We start from the raw sequence: 21,207 nt of genomic DNA on the forward strand, positions 1-21,207 counted from the left end.
GAGAGATTAATAAGACACACCCTGCCAGAGGATCTTATGAACTCTTGCAGACAGAGATGTAAGTAGATAATTTAAAAAAATGAGGTTAGCCTCAGACAAAGCAGGAGAAAAATGTAGAACAGAATTCAAATTCACATGAAAAGACCAGACTTACTGGTCTGACAGAGACTAGAGAAGCCCCCAAAACTATGGCCCCTGGACACTTTGCTAACCCAGAACTGAAACTATTTCAAAACACACTTTTCAGACAAAGATTAGACAGACCTATAAAGCAGAAAAAATAACACTCGTGAGGAGTGTGCTTCTTAGTACAATCAAATATACGAGGCCGAACGGGCAGCTCCTGTCCAAAAGCAGGACTAGAAGGCGGGAAGGGACAGGAACTGGATGAATGGACACAGAGAACCCAGGGTGGAAAGGGGTAGCGTGCTATCACATTGTGGAGACTGCGGCTAATGTCACAAAACAACGTGTATAAATTTTTGAGTGAGAAATTAACTTGAGCTGTAAGCTTTCACCTAAAGCACAATAAATAGTAATAAATAAATGAGGCTAATCCTAGAGATGTGTGCAAGGTTTTGGCATGGTTCTCTCAGTGGTACTTGACAACCCTTAATGTACTATCTTCCAGAATATTCTTCATCCTAAACATCTAGAAAGTTTGGGTTTGTTTTCTATAAATGAAAGCCCCTTGGTGTACATCAAATTTCTTCTTTCAACTCGCTGATTAGTTGTGGTTTAATTACTTTTACTAAAGTCAGTATTTTCCAGAATGTGGTTATATTCAATAGAGTGGTACTCAAGATGACTTTAACTGATACACAAACGTAAATTTGTTATTTTTAATAGGTATTATTTTTAATATCAGAGTTCTGGTGGTACAGTAGTTAAAGCACTCAGTTGCTAACCAAAGGGATGGTCATTCAAACCCACCAGCTACTCCAAAAGAGAAAGATGTGGCAGTCTGCTTCCATTAAGATTTATAGTCTTGGAAACCCTATAAGGCGGTTCTACTGTGTCCTATAAGGTCGCTATGAGTCGGAATTGACTCAATGGCAGTGGGTTTGGTGATTTTTTTTTCTTTTTAGTGTGTAATCGGAAAATACCTCCACATATCTGTCAGTTTGTCATGCTGTGGGGGCTTGCACGTTGCTGTGATGCTGGAAGCTATGCCACTGGTATTCAGATACCAGCAGGGTAACCATGGATGACAGGTTTCAGCTGAGCTTCCAGACTAAGACAGATAAGGAAGAAGGACCCGGCAGTCTACTTCTGAAAAGCGTTAGCCAGTGAAAACCTTATGAATAGCAGTGGAACATTGTCTGATGTAGTGCTGGAAGATGAGCCCCCCAGGCAGGAAGGCACTCAAAAGACGAGTAGGAAAGAGCTGCCTCCTCAAAGTAGACTTGACCTTAATGCCATGGATGGAGTAAAGCTTTCGGGACCTTCATTTGGTGATGTGGCATGACTCAAGATGAGAAGAAACAGCTGCAGACATCCATTAATAATCAGAAAGTGGAATGTATGAAGTATGAATCTAGGAAAATTGGAAATTGTCAAAGATGAAATGGAACACATAAACATCAATATCCGAGGCATTAGTAAGCTGAAATGGACTGGTATTGGCCATTTTGAATTGGAAAATCATATAGTCTACTATGCTGGGAATGACAACTTGAAGAGGAACGGTGTTGCATTTGTTGTCAAAAACATTTCAAGATCTATCCTGAAGTACAACACTGTCAGTGATAGGATAATATCCATACGCCTACAAGGAAGACCAGTTAATATGACTGTTAGTCAAATTTACACAGCAACCACTACGGCCAAAGATGAAGAAATTGAAGATTTTTATCAGCTTCTGCAGTCTGATTAAACATGCAATCAGAATGCACTGATAATTACTGGTGACTGGAATGTGAAAGTTGGAAACAAAGAAGAAGGATCGGTAGTTGGAAGATATGGCCTTGGTGATAGAAACAATGCCGGAGATCAGATGATAGACTTTTGCAAGACCAATGACTTCTTCATTGCAAATACCTTTTCTCACGAACATAACGGTAACTGTACACACGGGCCTTGCCAGATTCGAATACGCAGGAATCAAATTGATACATTTGTGGAAAGAGAGTATGGAAAAGCTCAGTATCATCAGTCAGAACAAGGCCAGGGGCCAACTGTGGAACAGACCATCAATTGGGCATATGCAAGTTCAAGTTGAAACTGAAGAAAATCAGAACAAGTCCACAAGAGCCAAAATAAGACCTTGAGTGTATCCCACCTGAATTTAGAGACCATCTCAAGAATAGATTTGACATGTTGAATGCTAATGCCTGAAGACCAGATGAGTTGTGGAATGACATCAAGGACATCATACATGGAGAAAGCAAGAGGTCATTGAAAAGACAGGAAAGAAAGAAAAGACCAAGATGGATGTCAGAGGAGACTCTGAAACTTGCTCACGAATGTCGAGCAGCTAAAGCAAAAGGAAGAAATGATGAAGTAAAAGAACTATACAGAATATTTCAAAGGGTGGCTCGAGAAGACAAAGTAAAGTATTATAATGACATGTGCAAAGAGCTGGAGACAGAAAACCAAAAGGGAAGAACACACTCGGTGTTTCTCAAGCTGAAAGAACTGAAGAAAAAATTCAAGCCTCGAGTTGCAATAGTGAAGGATTCTATGGAGAAAGTTTTAAACAATGCAGGAAGCATCAAAAGAAGATGGAAGGAATACACAGATCATTATACCAAAAGGAATTTGTCAACATTCAACCATTTCAAGAGGTAGCATATAATCAGGAACTGATAGTACTGAAGGAAGAAGTCCAAACTGCACTGAAGGCATTGTTGAAAAACAAGGCTGCAGGAACTGTTGGAATATCAATTGAGATGTTTCAACAAACGGATGCAGCACTGGAAGTGCTCACTTGTCTATGCCAAGAAATTTGGAAGACAGCTACCTGACCAACCAACTGGAACCGACTGGAAGAGATCCATAATTATGCCTACTCCCAAGAAAGGTGATCCAACCAAATGTGGAAATTATTGAACAATATCATTAATACTACAAGCAAGTAAAATTTTGCTGAAGATCATTCAAAAGCAGCTGCAGCAGTATATCAACAGGGAACTGCCAGAAATTCAGGCGGGAGTCAGAAGAGGACATAGAACCAGGGATATCATTGCTGATGTAAGATGGATCCTGGCTGAAAGCAGAGAATACCAGAAAGGGTGTTTTATGGACTATGCAAAGGCATTTGACTGTGTGGACCATAACAAATTATGGATAACATTGTGAAGAATGGGAATTCCAGAACACTAATTGTGCTCATGAGGAACATGTAAGTAGATAAGGTGGCAGTCATTCAGACAGAACAAGGCTGTGTGGCTTACAGTCAGGAAGGGTGTGTGTCAGGGTTGTGTCCTTTCACCATATTTATTCAATCTGTATGCTCAGCAAATAATCAGAGAAACTGGACTAAAGAAGAAGAATGGGGCATCAGAATTGGAGGAAGACTCATTAACAACCTGCATTATGCAGATGACAGAACCTTGCTTGCTGAAAGTGAAGAGGACTTGAAGCACTTACTAATGAAGATCAAAGACCACAGCCTTCGGTATGGATTACACCTCAACATAAAGAAAACAAATATCCTTACAACTGGACCAATAAGCCACATCGTGATAAATGGAGAAAAGATTGGAGTTGTCAAGGATTTCATTTTACTTGGATCCAGAATCAAACCCATGGGATAAGCAGTCAAGAAATCAAAAGACACATTGCGTTGGGCAAATCTGCTACAAAGGACCTCTTTAAAGTGTTGAAAAGCAAAGATGTCACCTTGAAGACGAAGGTGTGCCTGACCAAGCCACGATATTTTCAGTCATGTCATATGCGTGTGAAAGCTGGACAATGAAGAAGAATCGATGTCTTTGAATTGTGGTGTTGCCAAAGAATATTGAATATACCGTGGACTGGCAAAAGAATGAACAAATATGTCTTGGAAGAAGTACAACTAGAATGCTCCTTAGAAGCAAGGATGGCGAGACTTCATCTTACATACTTTAGACATCTTGTCAGGAGGGGTCAGTCCCTGGAGAAGGACATCATGCTTGGTAAAGTAGAGGGTCAGTGAAAAAGAGGAAGACCCTCAACAAGATGGATTGACACAGTGGCTGCAACAATGGCCTCAAGCATAACAACAATTGTAAGGATGGCGCAAGACCGGGCAGTGTTTCGTTCTGTGGTACATAGGGTCACTATAAGTTGGAACTGACTCAGTGGCACCTAACAACGACAACAGAAAAATACAAATTTTCCACTTAATGGTGATGATATAAAATGTCCTTCTAAAATAAATTTAGGTTAAAAATAAAAGTAGAGGACATAAAATTAATAGCCCAGGGATACTCAGATATGGCAGAAGTATGCAGGCTGTCTGCAGATGGAGATGCCTAAAGATGGAGAAACCATCTATCTGACTTCTTCCGGCCAATCATCAGGATGCCACGTGCACCATGCTGGATAAATGTCTCACAGCCTGACATTCTGGACTCTTTCTTCAAGCCTCCTTGCATTTACTTTTTAGTTTTGATTTGCTCTCTTGGAGCCATGGGCCTCACCCTCTCCCAGGCTTCCTGAGTCCCCTTCCCTTGGTCTCCTGATCTCCTGAGATGCCATCAGCATTTCTGGAGACCATTGCAAGGTGGGACAATCTTTCCCTGCATTCTCCTAGATCTTTGAAAAGATTTTTTTCCTCCCCCTCTGTTTTCCCATCAATCTTGTGTGTAACTGTTTAATGGTTTTGCCTGGTATTCCTTCAGAACTGTTTTCACATGGAAGAAGAACTTTTTCTTCTTAATGTCACAGTCTTCCAATTTATACTGTTGTTGTTAGGTGCCCTCAAGTTGATTTTGACTTATAGTGACCCTATGTGACAGAGTGACAGACTAGAACTGCCCCATAGGGTTTCCTAGGCTGTAATCTTTACAGGAGCAGATCACCAGGCCTTTCTCCTGTGGAGAAAGATAGGGGTTTTCAAAGGGTCACTATGAGTCAGAATTGGCTGACAGCAATGGGTTTCTTTCTTTCATTTTTAGAGGCTGGCTACCACAATAGGGCAATTAATAGTGGGTATTCTATAATTTTTTTTTTTTATTCTATAAACGTATATTAAAGTTTCATCCCTAAAATTAATGATTCAACACCTCTGTGTTTTTTGTTTGTTTTTCCTTAAACAAAAATGAGCATACTTTTTGCCCTGGCTTTGCTGATTGTATCATTTTGGAGTGTTTTTAATCTTCCACTAGGCTTAAGTAATTCGAATGGTTTAACCAACCAACATGCTCCTGCACCTGAAAAAACAAAAATCAATATGATTTTGGCAGCCTTAGTAACTTGTCTTTCCCTTAAACTGTCTTCTTTCCCTTGCAATCATCTTCCCTAAGCATCTTGCCAGAACCATTCATGGTATGTTTGTCTGGTTATTTGTGGAAAATCTCTATTTGAAACTAATATTGCGTTCTTGGAGCCCTGGTTGCACATTGGTTAAGAGCTACAAGTGCTAACTCCCCAAAAAGGTCAGCAGTTCGAATCTGCCACCTGCTCCTTGGAATCCACAAGCTGGTCTGTGGGGTGGCTCTACTCTGTCCTATAGGGTTGCTATGAGTCAGGATCAGCTAGATGGTAATGGGTTTGTGTGTGTGCGTGTGTGTGTATGTGTGTTTTCTATTTAAAATAGATCTTGTTCAATGTACGAAGTCATTGAGACTTGTTGAAAGAACTAAGTCCTCTCAGAGGAAGGTCTATATCGTGTGTTGGTTGACAAACGGATCTGTCATGGGTGGCTGCTCACTATTAAATAGAAGCCTCAAGGAGAGGGAAAGGAACTACTTTTTTTTTTTTTTTATTGTACTTTAAGTGAAAGTTTGCAGATCAAGTTAATCTCTCATACAAAAATTTATACGCACGTTGTTATGTAACCCTAGCTGCTTTCCCTGTAATGTGACAGCACACTCCTCCTTTCCACCCTGTGTTTCCCCTGTTCATCCAACCAGCTTCTGTCCCTTTCTGACCTCTCATCTCGCCTCCAGACAGAAGCTGCCCATCTGGTCTCATGTATCTACTTGAGCTAAGAAGCACATTTTTCACAAGTATCATTTTACATCTTATAGTCCAGTCTAGCCTTTGTCTGAAAAGTTGGTCTCAGGAATGGTTTTAGTTTTCGGCTAGCAGAGAGCCTGGAGACCATATCTTCCATGGTCCTTCCAGTCTCAGTCAGACCGTTAAGTCCAGTCTCTTTACCAGAATTTGAGTTCGGCACCCCGCTTCTCTCCTGCTCTGTCAGGGACTCTCTGTTGTGTTCCCTGTCAGGGCAGTCATTGGTGGTAGCTGGGCACCATCTAGTTCTTCTGGTTTATGTGGCCTTTTCTATCTCTTGGGCTCATACTTTCCTTGTGTCTTTGGTGTTCTGCATTCTCTTTGGCTCCAATAGGGTTGGGACTAATTGATGCATCTTAGATGGCTGCTTGCTAGCTTTTAAGACCCCATGCACCACTCACCAAAGCGGGATGCAGAATATTTTCTTAATAAACTTTGTTATGCCAGTTGACCTAGATGTACCCTGAAACCATGGTCCCCAGACCCCAGCCCCAGCTACTCTATCCCTCAAAGTGTTTGGTTGTATTCAGAAAGCTTCTTAGCTTTTGATTTAGTCCAGTTGTGCTGACTTCATCTATATTGTGTGTTGCCCTTCCCTTCACCTAAGATAATTCTTGTCTTCTATCTTGTTAGTGAATACCCCTCTTCCTCCCTCCCCACCCTCATAACCATCAAAGAATATTTTCTTCTGTGTTTAAACCTTTTCTTGAGTTCTTATAATAGTAGTCTCATACAATATTTGTCCTTTTGCAACTGACTGATGCCTTCATCCATGTTATGTTTCTTGGATTCATCATTATTCTTTATGGTTGCATAGTATTCCATTGCGTTAATATACCATAATTTGTCCATTCATCTGTTGATGGGTACCTAGGTTGTTTCCATCTTTTTGCTATTGTGAACAGTGCTGCAGTGAACATGGGTGTGCATGTATCTATTCATGTAGGGGCTTTGATTTCTCTAGGGTATGTTCCAGAGAGTGGGATTGCTGGATCGCACGGTACTTTTATTTCTAGCTTTTTAAAGGAAGCACCAAATTGATTTCCAAAGTAGTTGTACCATTTTACATTCCCACCAGTCTCTCTCAACCTCTCCAACATTTATTATTTTGTGTTTTTTGGATTAATGCTAGCCTCGTTGGGGTGAGATGGTATCTCATTGTAGTTTTGATTTGTATTCCTCTAATGGCTAATGATTCTGAACATTTCCTCATGTATCTGGTAGCCACCTGAATGACTTCTTTGGTGAAGTATCTGTTCATATCCTTTGCCCATTTTTAATTGGGTAATTTGTCTTTTTGTTGTTGAGGTTTTGCAGTATCTTGTAGATTTTAGAGATTAGACACTGATCGGATTTCTTGTAGCCAAAATATCTTCCCAGTCTGTTAGGTTGTCTTTTGACTCTTTTGGTGAAGTCTTTGGATGAGCATAAGTGCTTGATTTTTAGGAGCTTCCAGTTATCTAGTTTATCTTCTGGTGATGTGCATTGTTAGTAATGTTTTGTATTCTGTTTATGCTATGTATTAGGGTGCCTAGCATTCTCCCTATTTTTCTTCCATGATCTTTATCGTTTTAGATTTTATATTTAGGTCTTTGATCCATTTTGAGTTAGTTTTTGTGCATGGTGTGAGGTATGAGTCTTGTTTCATTTTTTTGCAGATGGATATCCAGTTATGCCAGCACTGTTTGTTAAAGAGACAGTCTTTTCTCCAATTAATGGACTTTGGGCCTTTATCAAATATCAGCTGCTCATAGGTGGATGAATTTACGTCTGGATTCTCAGTTCTGTTCCATTGGTCTATGTATCTGTTGCCGTACAAGTACCAGGCTGTTTTGACTACTGTGGTGGTATAATAGGTTCTAAAATCAGGTAGTGTGAGGCCTCCCACTCTGTTCTTCTTCTTCAGTAATGCTTTACTTATCTGGGGCCTCTTCCCTTTCCATATGAAGTTGGTAATTTGTTTCTCCATCTCATTAAAAGATGCCATTGGAATTTGGATCCAGATTGCACATTGTATCTGTAGATTGCTTTGGGTAGAATAGACATTTTCACAATGTTGAGTCTTCCTATCCATGAGCAAGGTATGTTTTTCCAATTACGTAGATCTCTTTTGGTTTCTTGCAGTAGTATCTTGTAGTTTTCTTTATATAGGTCTTGTACGTCTCTGGTTAGATTTATTCCTAAGTATTTTATCTTCTTGGGGGCAATTGTAAATGGTACTGCTTTGGTGATTTCTTCTTCAAAGTTCTCTTTGTTGGTGTGGAGGAATGTAACTGATTTTTGTATGTTTATCTTTTATCGTAATACTATGCTGAATTCTTCTATTAGTTCCAGTAGTTTTCTTGTAGATAATTTAGGGTTTTCTGTGTATAAGATCATATCATCTGCAAATAGAGATACTTTTACTTCTTCCTTACCAATCTGGATGCCCTTTATTTCTTTATCTAGCTTAATTGCTCTGGCTTGGACCTCCAGCACAATGTTGAATAAGAGTGGCGATAAAGGACATCCTTGTCTGGTTCTCCTTCTGAAGGGGAATGCTTTCAGACTCTCTACATTTAGGATAATGTTGACTGTTGGCTTTGTATAAGTGCCCTTTGTTATGTTAAGGAATATTCCTTCTATTCCTATTTTGCTGAGTGTTTTTATCATGAATGGGTGTTGGACTTTGTCAAATGCCTTTTCTATGTCAACTGATAAGATCACATGGTTCCTTTCTTTTGTTTTATTGATGTGATGGATTACATAGATTGTTTTCTAATGTTAAACCATCTCTGCATACCTGGTATGAATCCCACTTGGTCATGGTGCATTACTTTTTTGATATGTTGTTGAATTCTCTTGGCTAGATTTTTGTTGAGGATTTTTGGATCTATGTTCATGAGGGATACTGGTCTGTAATTTTCTTTTTTTGTGGTGTCTATACCTGATTTTGGTATCAGGGTTATGCTGGCTTCATAGAATGAGTTTGGGAGTATTCCATCCTCTTCTATGCTCTGTAATACCTCTGGTAGCAGTTATGTTCACTTGTCTCTGAAAGTTTGGTAGAATTCTCCAGTGAAGCCATCAGTGCCAGGGGAGTTTGAAAATTACCTTTTCAATCCCTTCTTTTGTTACAGGTTTATTTAGTTGTTCTACCTCTGTTTGTGTTAGTTTTGGTAGGTAGTGTGTTTCTAGAAAGTTGTCCATTTCCTCTAGATTTTCAAATTTGTTAGAGTACAATTTTTCGTAGTATTCTGTTATGATTCTTCTAATTACACGATATCGCATATCTCATTTCTTATTTGGGCTGTTTGCTTCCTCTCCTGTTTTTCTTTTGTCAGTTTGGTCGGTGGTTTATCGATTTTGTTGATCTTTTCAGAGAGCCAGCTTTTGATCTTGTTAACTTTCAATTTTTTTCCTATTCTCTGTTTCATTTAATTCTGGTCTAATTTTTATTATTTGCTTTCCTCTTGTGCCCAAGGGCTTCTTTTGCTGCTCTCTATTTATTTGAGTTGTAGGGTTAATGTTTTGATTTTGGCCCTTTCTTCTTTTTGAATGTGTGCATTTATTGCTGTAAAGTGGCATCTCAGCACTGTTTTTGCTGTGTCCCAAAGGTTCTGGTAGGATGTGTTTTCATTCTCATTTGATTCTGTGAATTTCTTTACTCCATCCTTAATTTCTTCTATAACCCAGTAGTTTTTGAGGAAGGCATTTGCTTTTTCTCTTCTTGATTTCTACTTTTATGGCTTTATGGTCAGAAAATATGCTTTGTAATATTTTGATGGATTCTGTTAAGGCTTGCTTTATGGCCTAATATGTAGTCTAATTCTGGAGAATGTTCCATGTGTGTTGGAAAAGAAAGTATACTTGGCTGCTGTTGGGTGGAGTGTTCTATATATGTCTGTGAGGTCAAGTTGGTTGATCAAGGTATTTAGATCTTCCATGTCTTTATTGAGCTTCTTTCTGGATGTTCTGTCCACCAAAAGTGGTGTGTTGAAGTCTCCTACTATTATTGTGGTGCTGTCTATCTCTCTTTTCAATGCTGTTAGAGTTTTATATATTTTGGAGCCCTATAGTAGGGTGCATAAATATTTATTATGGTTATGTCCTCTTGGTGTATTGACCCTTTAGTCATTATACAGTGTCCTTCCTTATCCTTTGTGATGGATTTTACTTTAAAGTCTGTTTTGTCAGAAATTAATATTGCCATTCCTGTTCTTTTCTGATTGCTGTTTGCTTGATATGTTTTTTTTTTTTTTTCATCCTTTGAGTTTTAGTTTGTTTGTGTCTTTAAGTCTAAGGTATGTGTCTTGTAGGTAGCATATAGACAGATCATGTTTTTTAAAATCCATTCTGTCACTCTCTGTGTTTTCATTGGTGCATTCAGTCCATTTACATTCAGTGTAATTATGGATACATATGAGTTTAGTTCTGTGATTTTTGATGTCTTTTTTTTGCATGTTGTTGATACTTTCTTTGTTCCACTTAATTTTCTGTGCTGAGTCATTTTTCTTTATGTATTTCTTTTTCATCATTTTCATTGTTGATTTTGCATTTGCTAAGTCTTTTTATTTTTTATTTTGATGTGTAGGATTGTTAGTTTCCTTTGTGGTTACCTTAATATTTATTCCTATATTTCTAAGTTTAAACCAGTCTTTTATTTCTTTATATCATCTTGACTACATTTTATTTAGTCCCTCTTTTTTTGTTTTAATGTTATCATCTTTTACATACTGATGTCTCTGTTTCCTTTTTTCAGTGTTTTAGCTTTGTGATTTCCCTATCTGGGTTGATATCTGGTTGCTCTGTCCCTCTGTCCTGAGTTCTAGTCTTGAGTTGTTATCTGATGTTATTTATTTTCTAACTGGAGGGCTCCCTTTAGTATTTCTTGTAGTTTTGTTTTGGGTTTTGCCAATTCCCTAAACTTCTTTTTATCTGGAAATGCCATCATATTTGAGAGACAGTTTTGCTGGATATATAATTCTTAACTGGCAATTTTTTTTGCTTTAAGGCTTTATGTATGTTATCCCATTGTCTTCTTGCCTGTATGGTTTCTGCTGAGTAGTCCTGGCTTAGTCTTATTGATTCTCCTTTATAGATGACTTTTCATTTATACCTGGTTGCTCTTAAAATTCTCTCTTTATCTTTGGTTTTGTCAAGTTTGATTAAAATATGTCTTGGTGACTTTCTTTTGGGATCTATCTTGTGTGGGTTCGATGAGCATCTTGGATAGATATCTTCCCATCTTTTACAATACAGAGATGTTTTCTGCCAACAAACCTTCAATAATTCTCTCTGTATTTTCTGTTATCCCACCCTTGTTCTGGTACTCCAGGCACTCGTAGGTTATTCCTCTTGATAGAGTCTCATATAATTCTTCATTTTTAAAAATTCTTTTACCTGATTTTTCATCAAATAAATCAGTGTCAAGTGCTTTATCTTCAATTTCGTTAATTCTCACTTCCATTGTCTCAATTCTGCTCCTATAACTTTCTATTGAGTTGTCTAATTCTGAAATTTTATTTTTAACCTTCCGGATTGCTGTTTGCAGTCTCTGCATGGATTCTTGCATCCTGTTAAATTTATCATTATGTTCTTCTCTAATCTTCTTAAGTTCCTCTATTGCTTTGTCTGTGTGTTCTTTGACTTGTTCTGCATTTTGCCCTATCTCTTAAAGAGATCCGTATATTAATCTTTTGTATTATAATTCCAGGAAATTCTCTTCTTCTGGAAGATTTCATGAATCTTTGTTTTGGGAGCTTGCTGAAGCCATCATAGTCTGCCTCTTTATGTGATTTGATACTGACTGTTGTCTCCAAGCCATCGATAAGTTGTTATGTTTATTTTATGTTTGCTTACTTCATCCTATCTTCTTGTTTTGTTTTGATATGCCCAAATAGGCTGCTCATGTGAGCTAGTTTGATTATTGTGCCTTTGAAGCTCTAACATTCTGTCACAAGGTGGTTAGATTTGTTATTAAGTATGTGAGCCCAAGAGTTCATTTACTTTTCTTGTACAGATTCAGCTTAGGTGTCCAGATAGTCAGTTACCAAGTATGAGGTGCAGGCTCTCACCTACAGTCCTAGATGGGCAGGGGTGGTTGGTGTAGCCACAGGTATCTGACTGTAGTAGGGGGTCATGCACTGAGCAAGGCAGGGAGCTGACAGCTGCCCCTGAGTCTGGGAGGAAAGCATGTCTCTATTCACTAGAGCATGTAGGAGGGTGGGTTTTGTGGCTGGAATGGGCACCACAGCACTGTTGGCTGTAAGAAATGGGATGCACCACTTATTCTTGGACCCCTGCCACAGGTGGCTAGGTGGCATGGGTGGAGCTACCGGTCCTCAGGCCCCTGATGTGGGTAGGTGAGGTCCTTGCTTAATAGGCAGAGTGGTGTCAAATGTCACAAACCTGCCATTCCACCATATAGCTGAAGTTAGGTTTCAGGTTTCATGTGTATACCCTGTCGTACTGTGCTAATGAAGGCCTATGGTGTTGAAATGGGCCCACGCAGGTCTACGCAGGGGTGAAAGGCATTCAAAGTTCATGGTCCCCTTATGCCTGTGCCTAGGCAAAGGAGCTGTGCCTGTCCTGAGTTCCCGGTTTAGAGGAGATGGCAGATTATTTTTTCCTGTTAGTTAATTTGTTCCCTCTCCAAAGCCAGGAGAATGGCTCAGCACACTTAAAGGGTCCTACTCCAGCCCAGGTGATGTGGCAATCACTGAAACCAACCCTGACGTGCAGAGCAGGGAGGGAGCAGATAAATGGGAGAGAGGCTTTTCCCAAAGGGGTGTTTTTAATTTGTGTGGAAGGTTAGGCACATGTACTTATCTTTTGCCAGTTGAGCACTGCTTTTCACTGGTTCTGGAGGCTCAAGTAGATTCTTCACGGCTCATTCTCTCCTGATGTGGAAAACGTGTCCCAGGCATCACTGCTTGCCTCACCACTGCTGCCAGCTGATCTGGCCTTCAGGGTGCTGGTTCCTGCCAGTTCAGGTCTGGCAACTCCTTGCTGCTTCTGAACCATCTCTCCCTCCCTCTGCTGCTCAGTCTGACTCGTCAACTTTGCATTTGATGTTCAGGGTGCCTATATTGTCATACATAATTGATTCACTTGTTTTGGGGGGTCTTTGTTGTAAGAGAGACGGCAGGAAGCATCTGACTACTCTGCCATCTTGGCCCTGCCCCTCCTGAGAACTACTCTTTTTTTGATGGGGGAAAAAAAAAGAACTAGATCACTGCAGTTGGACCCATTATTACTGAGCACCTTACTAAGAATTAAGCAGCAAACTAGCAACACAGAAATAAAAAGGCAAGTATCAAACTATCAGCATTGATGGCTACATGATGTTCCTTCTCCTCTTCTGCCATGGAAGTACCTGTGTAGTGCAAATGGTTAATGCACTCATTTCAGGTCCACTCAGACTTGGAAGAAAGGCCTGGTGAAAAATCAGCTATTGGAAACATTATGGAGCACAGTTCTACTCTGATACACATGGGGTCTCAATGAGTCAGAATCAACTCTGTGGGAACTGATTTTGATTATTCTTTTATGAGGCTAAAAAGGAAGCTGGACTCAGAGCTGGAGTACTGAAACAACCATCATGATAATGATATCTAATATTTGTATGATGTTATACAATGCTGTGCCAACCATTCTGAATCTTGAGGGAGACAAACTTTTTTCCGATAAGTTGCAACCAGATAGCCAGCAGCTCTTACTAGAAAAAAGATAAAAGACTGGAAGACACCTTCATATTTAGCAGAAAAAGAAAAAATTGTAGATCCTAAAGTGTGGAAAACCAGACCCACTGCCATTGAGTCAATTTTGACTCGTAGCAATCCCATAGGGTTTCCAAGGCTGTAAATCTCTACAGAAGCAGACTGTCACATCTTTCTCCTGTGGAGCTGCTGGTGGTTTTGAACCGCTGACCTTTTGGTTAGCAGTAGATGGCTTTAACCACTGCGCCACCACCCTGTGGTTAAAGGGCTTCTTAAAGTGTGGACAGGACAGAATATTTTAGAAACGAAGATTCAGGTTCAATTAAAAAAATATGCTCCATTCGAGTCTTAGTGGAAAATCAGGTTAACTCTTCAATATTTGCTACCATTTAAGGATTAATGAGAATGATAATTGAGTTTGTATTTCTTCACAACTTGCTCCAAATTGTACCCAGTGTTTTATGATGATATTATATGAGTTCTGCTTAGCTGACTTAACAGCAATATTTTCAATAAAATTGAGTAACTGAGTGAGAAAATGTTTCTCACTAAACAGTACCTTTATGGGGAGCCAGGACCATTTGGATCATAAGGCATCAACTAGTCACCACCATTGACCTCATAGTAACACAATCTCCTGAAAGCCAAGGAGGTAAGGATACCTGAGAAGCAATAAATAGCCCTTGAAGTACCTCCCTTGTAAACCCAAACCTTCCAGGGAATTGCAAACATTACACCATTTTTAAACACACTTTCTGAATATCAATTATTTCAGTGTCCGTTGTCAACCTTTTTCTGCTTCCATACCTCTCTCATGTAGAACATACTCCATTTAGTAACACTCTCAAACTGCAGGGAATCCCTCTGAAGGGGACTCCTAACTGCAGGGCTGGGGAATAGGCATTGCAGGGGTGTGTACGTTTTAAAAAAATTCCCTCCAATGATTTTTCAAATTTATTAATAGACTTTATTTTTTGGAGCAGTTTTAGGTATACATAAAGATTATGCAGAAAGTACAGAGCTCCATATACCGCTTCTCTTCCCCCTACATAGCTTCCCCTACTGTTAACAGCTTGCATTAAATATGGTATATTTGTTACAATTGATGAACGAATGTTGATAAATTATTAATAACTTAAGTCCATAGTTTACATTACATAGTTTGTTTTGTAAGTTCTGTGTGTTTTGACAAATACATAATGTCACGAATCCACCGTTTCCGTGTCATGCAGAATTGTTTCACTGCCCCCAAAATGCCCTGTGCTCCATCTATTCAGCCATTCCTCGCTCCCCACCTCCTGAGATTCTTACAGACACTGCTAGGGGTCAGGGCAGGGAGGACATGCCTTCCTTTCCACTTTCAGTTGACACAGAGAGGGAGGTTAGTAGACTTCCTGACCTCTGCACTGACCAGCTGTCTGAGAAGGCTGCCCTGAAGGAGCAGTCCAGCTAAAAAAATCCTGTGTGTCATCCTTGCCAGCATTTAAAAATAGGGAGATTCTCATGATCACCTCTCACTTGTCCTGAAGATCTTGGATCTGACAACACCCAGCCCTCCTTCCTGCATGGCCTCCTCTTCTAGACAAGGCCCTGGTTCACACTGGCCCATCCAACCCACTTTGCTCATTTCCGTCCCTTCCTGGCCACTGTAGATGTTTGAGTTTGTAACTCCTGTTTTAAATTTCCTTCATAGTTCCCAGATCACATGGGACAATGACACTTTGTAAAGGATAGATATTCAAGCGTATTTCCACTCTTTCTGCTGCTTGCATTGGCTCAGGAGAGTGGGCTTGTGCAAGCATGTGAGTTTGAGGACTTGCCTGTCTGGCTTGTTCATGTGCAGAGAGCTGGACACCGACAGTCTTGTGATGGTTCCCCAAGGCTCTCCATCAGGGTGGCGGCATCACAGGTGTGCTGAAGGTATAGGAGGGGGTTCCAGGTGAACATTTGTGTGCCTCAAGGAGAGGTGAGGCCAAACGAGAAAAAAAAAAGTATGGGGTTTTCAAGTGTCCTTTTTCTTCCTCCTCTGAACCTCCCTGTTTAGGTCCATGCCACCGACGGCAGGTGGGAGGATGCTGTACCCAGCTGGGCTCCCTATCGGCACTCAAACATGCTGTGCTTGGGCTCTACCTGCTGGTCTTCCTGATTCTTGTGGGCATCTTCATCTTAGCAGGTAAGAGCAGCGCTTTTCTGTCCTGGGCTTTAAGGGCAAAGAAGGAGGGTATAGGAAGCGAGAGCTGTTGGTGATGGGAGAACCAGGCCCCTGCTCTTCACTCCCACTGACATGACCCAAACGCTGCCCTTCTAGCTACTGGCACCATGAGTTAAAGAGTCAGCTCATCTTTCCAGCTGGGCACCAGTCTAAAGCAGCATGGCTTGTTTCACGTGGGGTGAGGAGTTGGCAGGGGCTGGATGAGTTTGTGAAATCTCTGATTCCAGCAGCAGAGACCTACCTGCTCCAAGTGGTTTCTGACTTTTCCTACATTGTGGTACATCACCATACAGTGCACTGGGTCTCCCTGGACCTCTGGGTTGAGGGTTGCACAAAGTAGGTTAAGTATCATTTGAGGCTCTTGTCCTGAGGTGTGACAAAATGGAATGAAGTACTTTGCTGCTGAGGCTAATCGGGGTCATGGTAAATCTGGTGCTCTTTGCAGTTACTGGGGTTGGGGATGCAGTTGCTCCAATCCAGTCAGGCTCATTTCCTCAGTTTCTGTCTGCAAGATAGGCAGGTGATGGACTAGGGTTTGGAGCATATTTTTTGGCCAAGGATAAGCAGAGCTCATTGACTTATGAAGTGATCAGGCTGAGGCCTGTTGACCTCCTGCTTTGAGCAGCCCAGCTCACCACCCATAGGTAATCCTAGGGTGATAGAGACAATAAAACAGACTGGGGCAAAGGCTGTAGTGTCTCCTCCTGACTTCCACCTTTCTAGCTGGAGATATGTGGGGCCTGACAAAGTAAGGCCAATGGATCAGTTCTCTTCCACCTATTCCATCTAACAAGTACCTACTTCGTGGCAGGCTCAGTGCTAGGATTGTGGATAGAGTTAAGTAAGACCCAGTGGTTTCTATCAAGGAACTCCTACTCTAGGTGGCAAGGCAGGGTCATGCAGAGAGAACTTGTCTCAAAACAGAATGTAATACCGTTGATGATTGTTGTAAACACATGCTGTGGTAACACAGGCCTGCAGAATGAAAGTATGGATGTTGCATGGGGAAGGGTGGGATTAGTTGAGTGATGTTGCTGGCCAGACAGAGCTGACTTGGACTGCTGAGGGTGGGGACCTGGACTTAACTTCAGGGCAGGGATCTAGAGGTTAAGACCTGTTGATGGAAATCTAAGGCAGTTGCCTAGAATATCCCTGGTCTTGACTCACTTTCTGTCAAGTGGGACTAGTCACTTGGGCCTTGTGATGGTATATTCAATGCTGCCTCTGCCCTGAGGTTTTCATACTCAGGGCTCAGAATATGCATTGGGAGGGTATCTGTATCACCAACCATTAATGGGGTGGGGGAAGGGGGTGGCCAATTGCAACAACAAGAGAAACTCATGATTCATCCCAGGGACCAAGGGGTGGTGGCCAGCAAGAGCCATTGCTGGCCAAGCCAGCCAGAGGATGATTTGAACATATTCTTGGGCTTCTCAATGAGATACCGGGATCTGGGTTTTGTGGTCTTGGCTGCTGTGACCATAACAAATTTCCAGAATGTTTGGAAAGTGTTTCAGGCCAGCATGAAAGCCGGCTATGGTGTTACAACTGCTCTGCTGAACAGGAACATTTAGGTGCCACAGGGGGTCGAGAGCAGGGAGACTAGGCTGGTGGGGGGCCTGGGGCAGTTCTCTGAAAGCCTGGAGGGCCTGGAAGGGCATCATCTTGGGGAAGAGAAGGCTTTCATGGGAGTGAAAGTTCTTTTCTAGTGCTGAAGGGGTGCCATGTGGAAAAGGTAAGACGTAGAGGGTAGAACTCAGAGGAATGGGTGGATGTTATAAAGAGACAGATTTCCATTCAAAATAAAGGAGAGTTTTTTTTTTTTTTTAATTTAAACAAGTAGTGCTACCCAGCATGATGCAGAAAGGTTTTTTTCCCTGGTTTGGAGGTCGAATGGGATTTAAATGACATCTCGGAAGTTTCAGAAAGGATGGTGGAATATGGCTTCCCAATCAAATGAAAATGTTACCACACTTCCTTAATTGTTACATATGAAAACCTGGGGAGGATATTGATCATTATAATCATCTTCAACCCTGAAGTTTCTGGATACCAGATTGTCTGTGTAGAATTCAGGGGGATTAGCACTGATCTGATGAACCAGGGCATTTTACTCTGGCTCTTGACTCTGGGTGTGTGATCACTGTCACCTCCCCAAGTTCTTGTCTGGTAAACGAGGTTGGCCTCTGGGAGAGAGCAGCCAATAAGATAGGACCTGATAAGATAGCACCATCAATAGCTGTATGGGGTGAGGGGAGGGGGGACTTGGGAATGTGGTGAACAAGGCTGGGATTCTTCAAGGAGGCCCTTCCTGGTCTTAGGCAGGAAGTTTCTTCAGATTTACTCTGATTGAAGACCTGTAGTAATGCTCCCTTTCAGAAAATACCAACATGGTGGGAAGATCCATGGGTCATGTAACCCTGAGGCTGCCTGGCCTTTTGTTAGTTGTCCTGCTGTGAGCACTTCCCCATTTGGGGGCAGCATCTACTCTTCAGTGCCCTGCAAAGTCCCTTTGCACAGGAGGAGCTCTGCTTGAACTCCTCTTAAACTTCAATCCCTCTATGTTGACAGGTTTCTTGTACATTTTACAACTGGATGACAAGATTATCCACTGCAACCAAGTGCCGTATTGAGTCCCTAATTGGACAATTCATATTATACCTATTTCATTATGCATTTCAATACCTAACTGGAATACAAATGGTTACCCTTAGAATTTTCTGATTTTACAAAATTATAATCTGGTTATATAAAAATATTAGTCTTACACACCCTGCATGGGACTTAACTCATCTCCTTACCCAAATATTCAAAGTAAAAGGCAGATATTGGACCTTGTGTTTATGTATCACCCCAGATTCCCTTGTCAGAAGGGTAACCCAGCCATCACCCAAATTATTCTCTCAACTGGACTTTCTTCCTGCCATTTAACCATCCATTCCTGACTAGTATCCTCCTAGGAACTTCCCTCTGATATTCCCACACCATTATTGAGTTCTATTCCCTCAGCTATGGCCTTCCATCATCTTCTGAGAAGGCTGAAACAGTCAATTGTCCTCATCCCAAAACTCCTCTAAACTTTTCTATCTTCTAACACATTTTGTTTATTACGTGAGCAGATGTTTTCCTATTACATTTCATTGTGTTCCAGATTCATTATTGGACAATACAAACCATCATGAACAAGAAATTGAGGTTGAACAGTCATTTGGTCAGGAGGCCTAAATCTAGGCAAGGTGCTCTCTGTGATGGGGTTCAAGAGTTAGAGGAGATTCAGTCTTATCCATGACTACTTCTGGGACCCCACTGTGATGGCAAAGTGTGGCCACCAGGAACCGTGTCTCCTATGAAATGCCCACCAGCTTATGGTGTGTGTCAAATTATGCAAAGGAGAGCCTCAGCTATAAGAGAGCTGAAGACCAAATTGTCTAAATGTCATTTGAAATAAGCACCCCTTTTCTTGGCGTCACGTTTCAAGTGGGTCTGTTCCTGGACTCCACAATCAGAAAGCCTTGTGCTCAGAGCCCATATCCATTTATACCACAGATTATTGATAACATCAGTGCATCTTGAAAATAAGAGTGTGATGCCATCAGCCTTTATTGGGAGACTCTGTGAAAAACTGTCAGAAACATCCTTGTGCATATTGTAAGGATGTTGTTGAGGACGTTGTTCATTACATTACACAATGTTAACTTTATGAGGACGACTGGAAAAATTATTTTCTGTCCTAGTCTCAGAAGGAGGTATGCCTTCCCTGAAGAATTTGTTTTTACCTTATGGAGACTGTAAACTTGAAGGCAATTACAGTTGCTTTCAAGGAGGTAATTAATTTGAACTGAGAGTCAGTTACCATCCTGTTTTAAGACGTGTGAATTTGAAGGTAATTGAAATGAAAATCTGGAGACAGATTTGTAGCCCAGCCATAGCAAGTGTGTAGACTTTATGGAAAGCGTTTTTATATTATTCTCATTGTTGGCTCCATTTAGTGTCTTTATACTTGTTCTTCCTTTTTCTTGTTCCCATCCACTGTTATCTCAGTGTATTTATGTATCCTCATAAACTGCCTTAATCCCTTCTGGAACAGGCAGAGTGTTATGCACAGTTTTGTCTCCCCCCCCCCGCCCCCTTAATACTGCCTTCTCTACTTGAGTCTTCAAATGCATAATTTTTTAAAATATGTAAATGGATAAATGAATGAATGACAGACACAGGAAGCCTGGAGCAGATCTTATTGTGGAAAAAAACAGATGACTATTTTAGTTTTAGCCAAGTATCTAAATAACATGGTAAATGTAGAATCGTGGCCCAAGGACGTTTGGCTAGGAGACGCATGTGTGGAATTAATATATTAATACGTACATATACTGTGTTTACATTATAGGATATAGCGAGAATATTAAGACAGACAACATCATGCAATATTTTATACTGATTAAAAGCATGGACTTTGAAACCAGCCTGTCTGGGTTTGAATCTTGGCTTTGCCATTATCAGATATGTGACATTGGCCAAGTTACTTGAGCTTTTGACCCAAATTTTCTTATCTGAAAATGGGGGAATTAAATATACCTGCAGAATCCCTGGGAGGTGTAAGTGGTTAATGTGCTCAGCTGCTAACCAAAAAGGTGGCAGTTTGAGTCCACATGAAGGTGCCTGGGAAGAAAGGCCTGATGATCTACTTCCAAAAAGTCAGCCACTGAAAATTTTTTGTAGCAGTTCTGCCCTGACACACATGAGGTGGCCATGAGTCGGAATTGAGTCAGTGGAAACTGGCATAAATGTACCGGCATCCTTGGGTTGTTGTGAGGATTAAATAAATTTAGCTAAAGTACTTTAAAAAGCCTGACACACAGTAAGCACTATAGAAGTATTAGCTATTATTACTACTGTTATTGCTAGTACTACTACTATTAACATTATTATTTTATCTTTTCCTTGGCTTTCTTTGCAGTCATATAAAATTGATAACATCAACTGGGAGTCAGAAAAACTTGGATTTATTTCCAGCCCATCCATTAACACTCTGCAATCTTGGGCAAAATCACTTTGGCTCTCTGAACCTCAGTATATTTATTTGTAAAATGGGCAGGTTGAACTAGATCAGTGTTTCTCAAACTTCCTTGACCATGG

The 21,207-nt window shown here is 40.8% G+C and overlaps 1 protein-coding gene and 1 long non-coding RNA gene across 5 annotated transcripts in view; one reads left to right on the forward strand and one right to left on the reverse strand.

Moving 5' to 3' along the window:
- Positions 1 to 21,207, forward strand: part of SCARA5 (scavenger receptor class A member 5) — a 179,698-nt gene that overhangs the window by 24,029 nt on the left and 134,462 nt on the right. For both annotated transcript variants that reach the window (XM_049865700.1, XM_049865701.1), the window contains exon 3: positions 15,907 to 16,035. In XM_049865700.1, the coding sequence (XP_049721657.1) occupies positions 15,907 to 16,035 (129 nt within the window). The remainder of the gene's footprint in view (positions 1 to 15,906; positions 16,036 to 21,207) is intronic.
- LOC126065570 (uncharacterized) overlaps positions 1 to 21,207 on the reverse strand; it is a 92,268-nt gene that overhangs the window by 1,568 nt on the left and 69,493 nt on the right. The gene's annotated exons all lie outside the window — the stretch shown is intronic.

The sequence above is a fragment of the Elephas maximus genome, chromosome 22, assembly GCF_024166365.1.
Source record: "Elephas maximus indicus isolate mEleMax1 chromosome 22, mEleMax1 primary haplotype, whole genome shotgun sequence".
Classification (NCBI taxonomy): domain Eukaryota; kingdom Metazoa; phylum Chordata; class Mammalia; order Proboscidea; family Elephantidae; genus Elephas; species Elephas maximus.